At 32.7% G+C, this 14,195-nt stretch overlaps 1 protein-coding gene across 3 annotated transcripts; it reads right to left on the reverse strand.

Moving 5' to 3' along the window:
- Nucleotides 1-4,702: 4,702 nt before the first annotated feature.
- On the reverse strand, nucleotides 4,703-13,398 carry LOC8262233. Of its 3 annotated transcripts, none has more exons than XM_015719436.3 (16): nucleotides 12,922-13,398; nucleotides 12,307-12,357; nucleotides 11,996-12,232; nucleotides 11,378-11,476; nucleotides 11,237-11,292; nucleotides 10,804-10,912; nucleotides 10,167-10,337; nucleotides 9,613-9,852; nucleotides 7,179-7,391; nucleotides 6,816-7,019; nucleotides 6,607-6,732; nucleotides 6,181-6,483; nucleotides 5,991-6,089; nucleotides 5,528-5,910; nucleotides 5,389-5,421; nucleotides 4,703-5,062 (listed from the first exon to the last, which is right to left on the reverse strand). In XM_015719436.3, coding segments are annotated over exons 1-16 (2,448 nt in total). In that variant the 5' UTR covers nucleotides 13,045-13,398; the 3' UTR covers nucleotides 4,703-5,061. The 3 variants fall into 3 exon arrangements, with proteins under 3 accessions (XP_015574922.1, XP_015574923.1, XP_015574921.1); XM_015719437.3 differs by having other exon boundaries at nucleotides 10,804-10,915; nucleotides 11,996-12,226; nucleotides 12,922-13,397; XM_015719435.3 differs by having other exon boundaries at nucleotides 10,804-10,915; nucleotides 12,922-13,397.
- Nucleotides 13,399-14,195: the final 797 nt, after the last annotated feature.

A 14,195-nucleotide genomic window follows, 5' to 3' on the forward strand; every position in this document is an offset into this window, starting at 1 on the left:
ATATATATTTCACTATTAGAATTTTTGAGTTTTTATTTTCTGTATATTAACTAGTTTTAGATACTTAACAAATACCTGACGTATACTTTATTGTAGTTAATATATATTTTTTTCTGTTATAGGTTATATATATAAGTTATATTCTATTGCATTTTAAAAATTGCAGATACCTAACATATACTTAAAATATACCATTATTTGAAAAATATATACTTTTTGTTGTTGAACATTATTCTCATTTACATTCTGTTTAATTATAAAAAGATATCAGATACCTAATATATATTTAACATAAATCTTTTGCTGTTAACTTTTTTCATAGTTTGCTTTCTATTCCATTTTTAAAAGCATGAGATACCTGATATATACGTAATGTACACTACTTTTTATTAAATATATATATTTCATTGCTATATTTTTTTTGTTTTATAAATATTTTTATACATATATATACTTAACGTATACCTAACATATACTTGTAGATATTGTAAAAGAATATTAAAGAAAATTATTATTTCATATTATTGATTTTTAAAGATAAACATAATTAAAAATAATATCAGTTCAGTTCTCAATATCAATAAATTTTTCATGTCCAAACTAATAATATTGGATCAGTTCCTTTCGATGGATTTCTACATGTCTTCTGATTATGTCCAAGTTTTCCGCATCTCCTGCATTTGTTTTGTACCATATTCTCCCATGCCGATTTGAATCTTATTTTCTTTGGTCTTCCAGTTTTTATTCTGCCATCTGGTGGAAGCACAATTATTTCTTTGACTTTAATCAGTATATTCCATGTGCTTCTATCTCCAATTGGTTGTATAATTCTTTCATATGTTAGAATCAAATTTTCTTTTGTATAAAAATTTGAGCAATAGCAATAAGGATCTTGATTCATCTCCTTCAATATAGCTAGTGTATGAGGACATCGTATCTCTCCATTTGAAATCTGTTGCAAGTGCAATTTTTTTCCATTATGTTTACAATGAATGCCTTTTCATTTTCATAGACATTAACTATCTCATCATTAGGCGGTTTGATATTTTATCAAATAATGAAATAATTTCAAAGAAATGTTAAACATGTATTAATTATGGTTATTAAATATAATTAAATAGATTAATAATCTGAAAATTACCTTCATTTTCAAGGCTTGTATAAGTTCTCATTCAGCATGTCTTAAGCTCTTTTTAAAAGCTTTGTGAAAGTTGCTCTTGATTGTTTCTGTTCATGTAGCTCCATTCTTGTATTAAATAATGTAAGTACTCTAACAATGTAGTAACTGGCAGATCTCTAGCTGCTTTGTTAATTGCATTTAGTGATTCAGCTATGTTTGAAGTCATGGTGGAATACCTATTATTTTCACTGAATGCTCTTGCTCATTTGTCACATCCAATGCTCTTGAAATAAGACTTAATCTTTTTGTCAACTTTATCCAACTCATTCATGTGATACTCGAATTATGTATGGTATACGCTTTTGCAGCTCCAAAGAATAAGTCTTTAATCTTTTTAGAGTTTTTTTTGAAGTTAGTTTTCAGATTATTCAATAAATGGTACATGCAGTACCCATGAATAGCTTCAAAGTATATTTTTCTAGTTGTTGTTTGGATGCTTTCATATATATCACTAATTATACATAAATATTCTCTACAACCAAATACTTTTCTAATTTTGTCAAAAAGAAATAATCATTCCCAAGATGCACCATTTTCAGAATCAATAATAGCAAATGCTAGTAGAAAGATCTTACCAGCTCCATCTTGTGTTGTTGTAAAAAGAAGCGTACCTCTATAGGGTGCTTTTAGAAAAGTTCTATCTACTACTATTATAGGGTTACAGTATTTTCATCCTTTTATAGATGCATGTATGGCTATGAATACAAAAATGAATGTGTTGTCTTCTTTTCTTTCCAATTGAAGAATAAATCCTAGATGTGTTGTTTCCAACATATACAAGTAACTTGGAATTAATTCATACGACTCACTTGGTTTCCCTCTTATTTTCTCTAATACTTTTTTTTGATCTCCGTGCTTTCATATAGTTCAAACTCACACCGTGGTCATCCTTCATGTCCCTTACTATATCAATTGGTGGGTAGACTGTTCTGATATTGAGGTATTTTGATTTGATATAATCTGCAACTATAGTTGATGTTGCTTGTCGATTGTTGCTCATTCTCATTCCAAAGGGTAGTTGTGTGTGTTTTTAATTTTTGGAATACAAACATATTACTTTTTGCTACTTTTTGATGCCCTTAAGTATCATTTACAACTCATATTTAAACATTTCACAATGTATCTTTCATGATAAGATTTGCTCACTTTGTATTGGAAGTGGTTTCTTATAGCATACACACTCAACGTTTTCTTTAAATTTTCTTTATTTCTGAAAATATTTTCCTCTTTGATTTCTATTTATTGTGTGTTGGTTATCATTAATGATTCTACACTTTCAATTTTTGTTTCTTTTTCTTCATTTTTGTCCCTTTCTTGTATTATGTTTATGCTAAGATGTTTTGCATAAACTAAAAAATCTGTAGAAGTATCTACATGATTTGGTTTTACTGAACTTTGTTCAAAGATTGCAATTGGAATTGTTATAGGTGCTTCAACTCTTATAATCTTCTTATTTGTTCTTGAACATGATCTCAAAAAGGTATCTTTCAAATATTTTTCAACAACAGTAATATAAAGAGGATACCTTATTGGAAATAATATATATATATATATATATATATATATATTCAATTCTAAGTAGAATGATGGACTTGCATGATCACGTATCTTCAATGGTGGGTAACTACTTTTTACTTGATATTGTATCTACATCATTTTCTTTTCCATTTTGATTTTGAGTTGATTTGCTATGATTCCGAAGAGTTTCTCAAAATTGTAATCCAATTGAATGAGTACTGCAATTACTTCAAAGTCCACAAAGTTCTTGCTTTGATCCCATTTACCATTGTAGTGAATGAACACCGGCATTGTTTCCATTTTTTCTCTAAAGTTATAGATTTTGTATTATATATAAAAGATATTAGAGAGATACTTTTTTGCTTAAAAGTACAACAGAAATATACCTTTTTTTAATTCCAAAATTGACACTTTCTCATATCTGATGCTATAAATAAATTTGAAAATTTTTGTAAAGTATATCAAACATTTACTTTAGTAATAATTTTTTAGTAAAAAATGTAATTCAAAAGTCAAATAATGTATTTCATATTCATTATTTTTCAAATGTATACAAAACATATATCTTTTCTTCAACGTATACTCAATATTTACTTTTTTCATATTATTATTTTTTTTTCCTTGACACTTCTCTAAATCCTTAAATCAACAAAATATCTTTTAACTTATTTTTTTATCTATTTATCACTAATATCTCAATATCAAACTAAAATGCAATATTATTTCACGGAATTTAATAAATTTTAAATTTTATATTTGTCAAAAATATACTGAACATCTACCTTTAGTTTCAACGTATATCTAATATATATTTCTTTTTTCATATTGTCGGGTTTTTTTTGCTTTTCTTCAAATCTAATATTGAAAATACATCTCTAAATTCTTAAATTAGTAAAATAATTCTTAAATTTATGTTTTTGCATCTCTAGTATCTCAAAGTCGACTAGAATGAAACAATATTTCATAAAACCAATTCCACATAACTAAATATAGAGTTTTTTTAAGAAAAATTAAAAATTACCTTTTGTTTTTATGTTTGTTGAAAATGACATATTTTATGCTCAATCATTTCTGAAATCGACCTTGGTAGTCAGTATCTGCACATTGTTTTTGGTATTTAATCTCGTAATCTTCCAAATTTTTACATAATTTTCATTGTTTTTCTGAATTGTTCTTGTTGTTCTTTGAAGAAATGAAAATTAGGTATTTTCATAAATATTTTTCTATGTTAGGACATTTTTGTTATTAGGAATTTTTGCAGGTATTTTTATAAATATTCTGTTTGTGACAATTGTGAAAAAATCCCTAGGAAAAGGTAAAATAGAGATTGATCTTAATAGACTACATTTAATTAATTAAAATTATATTTATATTAATATTTATGTTATACACATTTTAATATTTATATTTAAAATAGTTCAAATAGTACTAGAATCTTTTACGTAATAAAACGTACAATTAAAATGCAATAGGAGAAGCATGGTTAATATTTTTATTTGTACAAACTGTAAAAATAAAGTTTAAATATTTCATCCAATATTCATACGGGTTTATCAAGAAAAATAAAAGGAGATGTCTAGAACACAATGCACTGAGGTCCTTTTACAAAAATATTTATACTAATATTATCTACTTATCAATATTTACATCTAACAAACTATTTCATTTAAAATAGCACTTTAAAAGCTAAAAGTTTGATAATATAAGAGCAAGCAATTAAATATGCGCATTGGCAATATTCATGGTAAGGAGTTAATTTAATCAGTTACAAGATTCGGGCTAAACAAACAATTAGAAAATCAATTTATAACCAACACTTTCTGCTTCTTGCGTTTAATAGCAAGTTACTTTAGATGAAAAACAAACAGGGCCTGAGACGCAATTTTGCATATTTGGCCATCCAATAATCCAAAAGTTATTCACATGGTGTAGAAAAACGAAAAAGGAAAAATGGAACCCAATAGTAAAAGCATTTTAGCAATATATTAAAATCGCATCAAGGAATAAAATAAAGAAGCTCAGCCAATTTAACCGAAGCACTTCCATGAAAGGACTGGCAAACACATAAGTTAGCTATCAGATGCACAGATGCAATTTTGTGCATGAATATCAATGCAGAGTTGAATATTTTGTCTTGTATCATAAACCACAATAAAATGTTCTGTTTTTTCTTTTTCTGTTTTTCTTTTTTTATCAAAAAGCATCAAAGCAAAAGAGAACGAGATGAGAAGTCCAATATAGGATTTCTTTTTAAGCAAAAGATGGCTGGCAATATGAATCAGCAATAACAGTCTGCATCAAATCATCCCTATATAAGCTCCATTAAGATACCAGCTGACATCCAAAGTTACATGTGGTGTCCTCCTGCCAAAACAAATAACACAGTTGGCGACTCCAGCTAATTAATGAACTACTTCAAGACCATACAGTTAAATAAAGTTTGATTTCTGTATCTTTCAGTATTGCCCAATCAACTACAAGAAATTAATTTTTTTTTTTTTTTAAAAGATGATGGCTCCATTATGGATTATGGTCAAGGCACGAAAAATCCGACAATTAGATAACTAGAGCTATATAATGAATCAATCAAGTAAATATCAGAGGTGGCGCCCATGCAAAGATGGCAAGGAATGCATAAATACTATCTCATAAGAAGAACCAAATTTCACAATTGATATTAATATACATACTATCTTCCAGAGGTTACTGCAGCACCAGTTGTCCTGCAAAAATCCCAAACTTTTACTGTCAACAAACAATTCATTCATTGATACACAACAGACTCGTTCAAAGGCACAGCAGAAATATTTAGAAACATATAACCCATACCTGCCCTGCTGCTTTCCAACGAAGCTCAAACTAGACCTCCCATGTACTGAACTCTTGCTTTGTGTGATGGTTACATTTAATCTATCAAAATCTGGGCCATTCAGTTCTTGAGCATCTTTTGATTTGCTCAAAATTTTTACATTTGAGAGCCCTCCAGCAGTACCGAAACTAACACCATTAGATTGTTTGGGATCAATTGATGGGACCTTCTTGAGCCGGTGAGACTGTGCCATTGGAGTAACAGCCACAGAAGGCAAATAAGACGAGTAAGGAGCAGATGCAGCTGCAGCAGCAGCAGCAACTTTAGCAACAGCTGCTGTGGCAGCTATCATTTCTTGAGCTCCTTCTCGAAGCTGAATGTACTCACCTTCAATCAAAAACAGCTGAAATCACAGACTAAAATTCTTCAGATATCAAGATAAGAAAATCTAGCAATATATATAATAAAATTCCAGAAACTCACTTCTGGGTGACCAGCCACAAAGTCATCAAGCTTTCCATACTTTTTTTTGTAATCATGCCAATGCAACGGTGCAAGCATCTTGCCTAGCCTATTTGGCAGCTGTATTCAGACACAAATAAAAAGCTACTCTCAACTCTTGAAGGATATGGAAATTGGCTAAGATGGCATAATATTAATTACAGATACAAACCGTTGAATTAATCCGAATTCTACCACCAGCAGGAATTGTGCGAACTATGCAAGCTAACAGAGATCTTTCATCAAGAAGGACAGTCTCCGAAATTTTTCCTATAGTCACCGAATTTGCCTGCCCAGTTGAGATCGGTTCCTCAGACAAACCTACACCAGCACCATTATTGATTGTGGCTTCATTGAGATTAACTGAATGCATTGATGTTTCAGACAGTGATGCACTGGCAGAAGAAATTGGTTGTTCTTCTGACAAAACTTGGCCATCCAATCCTTGATCACCCAAGTTCAAAACATTTTGCTCCTGCACCAGTTTAAATTCAGCTTGAGTTAAGTCTATATGCTGCTAGCTAGCTTATTTGAATACTTAACAGGCCAAACAATGGAATTAGAAAGCAGAGGGATATTGAGCGAAAGTAGTAATGACCTTGGTTTCGCTGTTTTGTTCAAGAGGATTCAGTCGTAAGGAATCATTAAAATGTGAAGAAATCTGCTGTAAGCCCTGGTCAGGCTGAGGGGATATTAAATAACTTCTATCCATAGACTCAAAAACCTGCAAAAAATAGAATTTTTTTACAGCGTCAGTTCTGTTATGAAAAATATATTGCATGTAGATAATATGTTCACATGCAGAACCTGTGCTTCCCCGGTGGATGATGAGATTACTGAATCAGGCTCCGTTACTTGGCTGATGTTAACATCTAAATAATCTGGATGAAAGTCCTGTCCACTAACAGATATTTCATACTCGTACTTTGCATCTGATATCATACGGTTGTGATCACTTTGGGATGATGCAAGTTCATTTTGTGTGGGCAATTGTCCACCCTCTGAGATAGCCTGAAGATGATGAGGAATTAAAAGAAGAATACTTGTTACACTTCTACAATTAAAACACTCATTTTCATTTCATACAAAATGAAAAGTAGACATGTTACAATACCAAGAGTCGTGCATAACAAAGTGAACAGAAACTTCAAATTTTCAATCTGGTAGTACCTGTTGGGTCTGCCACTTCGGAAGGGATGACATTGCAGGTACCGAATGAAAATGCCCAACATGAGATTGAGGAACGTGTGATGGCACAGAATGGGGAATCCCCTGCTGATGCAGAAGAAATGGATGCAGAGCAGCCACCTGTCCAGGTGGAAGGTAGGTAGGCATTCCGAGTAAAGACGATGGAGCAATTGGAACACCAGCAGCATGATTGGTCTAATGAGAAACGCAACAAAATATTGGAAGTCATCACGAATACAGCATTAAGTCAACTGATTTACATCTTTGTCAACTAATACAAACAAGGTTTTTCACTAATCAACGTCACATTGTTGGTTGATTGACAGGTATAAAAGCAACATAGCGTCAAAAGAAGCCACATAATAACAAAGCTTATCACCTTACAAACATTTTAGCTTTTACTTAAAAAACAATGAAATGGTCCTGCATGCTCCTTTTTCATCTGAAAAGTCTTCACACTAGGGACAATACTAACAGCAAAATAACTATCCTATTGCAAAGTTTGTTTCGATCAATTAGGAGTAGAAGTGCACCTTTTAATTAGCACTTGATGATAACAAAAGCAAAGATACCTTAACCTGATAGCTTAGTTATGCTTGCAGAGCACTTTCTTCTATTGTTAACACATAGTTCAACTTGTACTGCTCGTACTACACATTGTATAGATTATATATCAGATAAACCATCATCTACCTTTGTAACATCTCAATCCTCATGAACATAATCAGGCTAGAGGTTAGAAACATTATATCACTTTATAAGTTCTCTAAGTATCCATATGAACAGTTTCTTCAGCTTTATTCTGTTGGCAGGAAGTAACCGCAGGAAGCTAGACATTCTAAAAGAGAACTTGATAACCTCATTTGATATGCAAGAAAACAAAAGGTCAAAAAGATCCAAACTGCTCAACTTCCCTAATTCCATGCAACTTGTTCAGAGAGGGGAGGAAATCAATAAGCTTAACTAAGTCAAGTTAAGAAAAGCTATTACTAAATCAACCTTCCTCATATTTGTTCAAATTGAATTTCATTTCTCTCCAACCGTGTTTTTTTCATGAAAGGGTCCATGAATTAACATTTGGAATAGGCATTTGTTCACTAGTCAATTTTTAAAAGTATATAAAAGCAGATATTACTTTTAAAAAACTAATACCCAAATAAAACCAAACTATCTCAATCTCACATTTAACCCTCCAAAATCTCATTAGAGCATCATGAACCATTAAGGCATGACAAAATTCTGGCAGTCTAATATCATTCTTTGCCATCATCAATCCATCTATGACATGGTTCTAGACTCATTATCAATAAAAACTGGAAAGTGATAGACAATATATGCCACTTTCACAGGAGTAAGCTTCAAGCATTACATGATCATACATAAAACTCCAGAAATTTCAACTACAAGAGAGGTAATGAATCCTTGAACAACAACTGGTCAATATCATAAAATTCAACATAACTTGTGATAGTATCAGGCAGCCTTCGGCGTAATTCATGAGCTAGAGATGCTTATTACACAGAGAGAGACAGAGAGTTAAGCAAATGCATATAACATATTGCTTACACAATGCCTTAAACACTGCAAGTGTTTATTCTATTAGATGCAAACCAAATATGGACCAAGAAAAGATAAAATAGCAAGGCTTGGTATCATGCACAAGCCAGTCGGGGATTCTAGGTAAAATGATGCTAAATTCCGAAAACATTAATTTGGGATCACAGAGGAATACTTCTACAAAAGCAGACTCAAAACCAGATGATAGAAGCCATCCAAAAACTAAATAAGAAAAACAAATATAAGAGTGTCCCATATTTTCTCTAAAGAGAATGTTAAATGTGCAAGATTTTGTAATGAACCATTAATCAAGTAGAACTTGTATCATACAAGAAATCCTTCAAAGTAGTCATTCCATCGATGAATGTAAATTCATATTACTTTATTCGAAACTAATACCTAGTTTACTCGACCCAACCAAAGACCTAAAAAGAAATCCACCAACTTGAAGACCTAGACAAATCCCCAACAAGTCACGAACTATCTGTCCAATTATGGTAAAAAAGATAATTAATTATGCGTGTAAAGGTATATTAAGTCCTGGGTACTATTTACTATGACTTCAGAAGAAATTCCCCACCAAAAGCTGATTGTGCTTTGTTGGTCCGTAAGATGTCTTGGTTGCTTTCACCAAAGCATCCAATGAACACTTCCTCTAGAAGATACCCTAAAGCATGATGAAAACCAGATCCCCAACCAAGGATAATAGATAAGCTAGTAGGCAGAGTGTTAGCGCAAGAGGCAACAGAATGTTGTGGAATGTTCTTGTATTAACGACAAATACTAATATAAAGCTCATGCTGAGCATCGATATGCTACTTATCAGTGGCCAAACAACTAAGAGTAGAAGTAATCCTACCTGGTTTGATGCATTATCTGCATTCCCATTTGGAAGTGCTCCGTTATTAGCACTTGTTGCCCCACTCCCATTTACATCTAGTTGGTTTCCATTGTTTTGTCCAAAATTTGATACATCCTTTGGGCTTGTCTGAGAAATGCGTGACTCATCAGGATAGGATCCATTCCTTTCTCTTGCATCAGCTAGCTCAAGGTGAAGCTGTTGTATGGTGTGCAAATGAAGTCTCTCAATTTCTGCTAACTGACATCAGTAACACAAGGAAACAAAGCAAATAAATCAATTTACAATACTCAATTTTGGCCAAAAGATAGCTGCATCATACCATTTATCATGTAGCAACTACTGGTCTATATGGCATCAAGAAAGGTAAGGAATAAAACAATTTCATAGATAACAAAAGTACTTAAGAAGCAAATTGCGAAACTATTTTGTAGTACAGAATAGAAAGGGAGCTATTACACGTGTAGCAAACACACGAGCTCACATGCATACACACATTAGAAATATAGGCCAACAACTGAAGAAATGCCATGAAAAAGCCAAGTCAGATCAACCTGTCTTTGACAACCTAGCCATAGTTGATTGTATTGTTCTGTACGCTCTCGTAATTCAACTTGTAATGAGTGATTTGTAGTAGATTGCAAGGCATCCATCTCCTGAACACGTGCAATCCAGACTTTCACCTGTTCATCCTTCAAAAATATTGTCTCCTGATCAACCCTATGCTGAAAGATAAGATTTATATTAGACCTCATCCACATTAATAACATTATTTTTTGGTCAATGATTTATAATTAAATAATCAAACCTTATACCAATTATTGGTCTGTGGTTGCAATTTTTATTAACCATAATAGACTTTACCCATAATAGGAATAAAGTTTATCAGTAGAGACTGATTTTAAGTGTGTTCTCCATTTCAGTCCCTAAATTTCAATTTGAATAAAAAACTCCTAGCACTTTAGTTTTAGAACAGAAATCCTTTCGGCTTGCTTCACTTCATATTTTAGTAGAATTTTTTTAGAATCAAGCTAAGAGTATTTTCAAGGTACTAAAATTAAAATATCAGGAGGTTTCTGATACAAAATAAAATTTAGGGATAGCAATTGCAACACGCTTAATGTTAGGCACTATATATGAAATTTACTCCTCTTAATAGAGAACCAGATATGTAATGTCCAATTGATAGACCTGTTCCTGCAACTCAAGAATCTGCCTCTCTTTTTCTTGAATATGTTCTTGAAGGTCACGTATTTTCTGTATATGCTGTGCCCTTTCAGCTTCTGAATGATCACGCTCTCTTCTGCGCCAAAACAATAAAAAGAAATCATTCGCCTAGTTATTAAATGCATCTACTTGTTGCTTGCATCTTTACATTCTTTAGCTTTAAAAACAAATTTTCTTGTAGAAAAAAGTGTAAAAGCCTATTACAAAGAAAACCACACCGACAAACGAAGACCTAACAGCATAATACACCATATTTTAGACCTAGTGATTTCATTTTTCGCTCACTTTGTTTCTATTGTTTTTTACTGCCTCGTGAGGAGCGTCCATCAATATCTAGGGCAGGTAGCTTGCGAAGTGGAGTATAGAAATAAATTCTGATAGAATCGCCAATGCTTACCTATATGTTGCTAATTCTTTGTTTTGTTCTCTGAGAAGGTCCTCTTTGGCCCAGGCCTGAAAAAGAAAAAGATGAGACCATATAAAAAACATGCTTCGCCAAGTACGCCTGTTTGCAAGCATATCAGACATAATAACAAACCGCTTCATTATCCAATTTAATGGCATGCAATTCCCTTTCTTTCTCTTCCATTCTCCTTTCTAAATCATGTATAGCCTGTTCCCTTTCGTGGAGTTGTTCCTACAAAATAATTAAGCATGCATTTAGAATGAAAGCAAAATAAAAAAGAGTATCAACTCATTGGTATCTAAACTCTCATGTAACCAAATAATTTCTAAAGAAAGTTTACCTCAGGGGCTATAAACAGTTAATATTTAGACAAATTTAATCAGAACTAAGGGTCTATGACAATATTGTACTTGGGGCACGGAAACTACTGATTCCAGTATTGGTACTTAGAGTACTGGATAATACCCAGAGCACATACCATAAAAAAACAAAGATAGCGCTTCTCAATAGCTCCCTCCCAGAGAAGGAATTTGCTTTCTTGTGGAATCTTATCTATAGCCCACCTACCAGAGAACTAGAGCCCTAAGGAAGATATATCTTATTCTCCTATTTGCCACTTCTAATTAAATGAATGATATGGGGGACAGTAAAATGTACTCGAAATGCCATAAACAGATTTTAACTGCTCACCACTATTATGGACAAACATAATTTGCAACTTGGAAAATGAAACCACTAAAATGTTTCAACCTGAAGTTTTGCAGCAGAATCCTCATGCTCTTTGATTTGAGCATCAAAGCTGTTTCGCATTTCTATTATCTCAGATCTTGCTATCATCTGAGCTTTAACTTCGATCTCCATTTGTTGCAGTTCTTCTCTTTGTCTAGTAATACTGTGAATTCGCTGCTGCAAAATGTCATTGTCCAAACTCCCATCCACAGTGATCGAACAAAAGTCCACATCAGCAGGTTCTCTTCCATGCTGCACCTTGATAAACATACAAATCAAGTTCACTTTCCATTATGATCAAACAAAATCTGGATAAAAACAACTAGTTTTACCTCATATATTGTTCTCTCAGCTGATTGCCCCAAATTTGATCTTTCCAATTCCTGTGATTAGGAAGCCACCAAGTTAATGGCCAAGAAATCAACATATCCTAACATAGTTATTAATTGCCAGTAAAATGCACAAGACCTAAAGAACCAAAAATCGAAATTATTTGGATAGTCCAAACTTAAGGAAACAAATTAATTATGGAGTGTATTCAAGTTCCTCTAACCAACCTGGGAATTAACTTGTACACCATTGAAAACTAATTTCACTCAGTTAACCAGTTAACCTCCTATCCAAAAGTTCAGTTTAAAATTTGTGTTATTTATGCATACCTCAACTAACGAATGCTAATTCACACTTTACTTTAAAAAAGTGGGGCAAAATGTTCGTATCAAGGGCGCATTCTATTTTACAATACTGTATAAGTACACTAAAATAAGTAAATAAACCCTAATCCATTATCATTTGCTGAAAGAAAAAAATGAAGAAAGCTACATACATGGCATCAAACTTAACCCTTCCACGACTTAAAAGTAACTTAAGAAAATTCTCTCACTTCCTGCAATTTCTCATGAACCAAACAAACCTAAACGGATAACTTTAGAGAGCAAAATAACCACCTCATCACCGCCGCTTCGAACAGAATGGTGGTCAGAAACGGCACGCCACTCTTTCCTAGAAGATGGCATCGGCAAAGAACCACCGCGCGAGGCAACGACACCACTGGCCGCTGCGGCCTCCATTAAATCGAAACAAATCTCCGATATTGCTCCAATTCTCCTCTGCTCTTAACACCCAGCAAAAAGAAACCCTAACTCGTAAATGAATGGGAAAAATAAATGAAACCCTAGAAGTCCATAAAATTGCAAGAAGGGGTATTTTTGTGTGATAAAGGAGAGAGAAACTGACAGAGGGAAGTTAAACTGAGAGGAGGAAACGAAGGGCTAAGGTGAAAGATTTGGGGGTTTTTGTAAGATTCGAGGGTTTTGGAAGGGCTTGAAGTGTAAATAGTGAAAGTTGACGCTTCAGAGAAACTAAGACTGAGAGAGAGAGAGAGAGAGAGAGAGAGAGAGAGAGAGATGATTGGGTGTGAGAAATTTCGATGCATGAGAGGCTCCCGCCATTTATAGGGCAACTTCATTGCTAAGACATTTTCGTTTCACGCGCTCTATTTCCGTGTGTCTCTCACTTTTCTGATTTTAAGTTTTTTTTGTTTAGCTTCCACAGGCCTACTTGCTTTGCCTTTTCATTTTGGTCAAATTCAAATCTTTAGAGTATTTGATTTAAAATTTTTGTAAAACTCCCAATTTCTCATTTAATAACTACAGAGGGTGTTTATAGAATTTTCTTTTAAAAGTGAATTTGATGCTTCGTTAAACATGACTAGTAATCTATAAATAAGTGCACCTATCGAATGTAATCTAGTTATGGCAAGTATCAATGTCGTACCCCACAGAAACTGAGAAGCTACTGCTATTACGTTATTCATATTATCCAACCGATCAAAAAATGGTTAAAATCATTAACTAAAAATGAATGAGAATGCAAATAAAAATTAAGTTTTAACAAAGAGAATAAAAGTTTGAAAAAGACAATGAGATGAATTAACCCAATTGGGAATCCTTTTAGCTAGCCGGCTTAAAAATAATAAATAATGAATTGATTGATTAAGAATTGCGATCTGTGGATGACTTCTTAAATGAATTGGCTTCTCTCTCGAGTTAACCAATTCTTAATTCTAAAGATCTAAAGTTGGAATATCTTCCTAACAATTGATTTTAAAATAGCATTAATCTTTAAATTATCGTTAATAAGAATGTCTAGTTCTTATTCCAGTAAGTTATTACACTTATCTCTAAGATGCATGATGTGCGTAAAATACACACATCTAAAT

This window comes from Ricinus communis, chromosome 1 (assembly GCF_019578655.1).
Source record: "Ricinus communis isolate WT05 ecotype wild-type chromosome 1, ASM1957865v1, whole genome shotgun sequence".
NCBI lineage: Eukaryota > Viridiplantae > Streptophyta > Magnoliopsida > Malpighiales > Euphorbiaceae > Ricinus > Ricinus communis.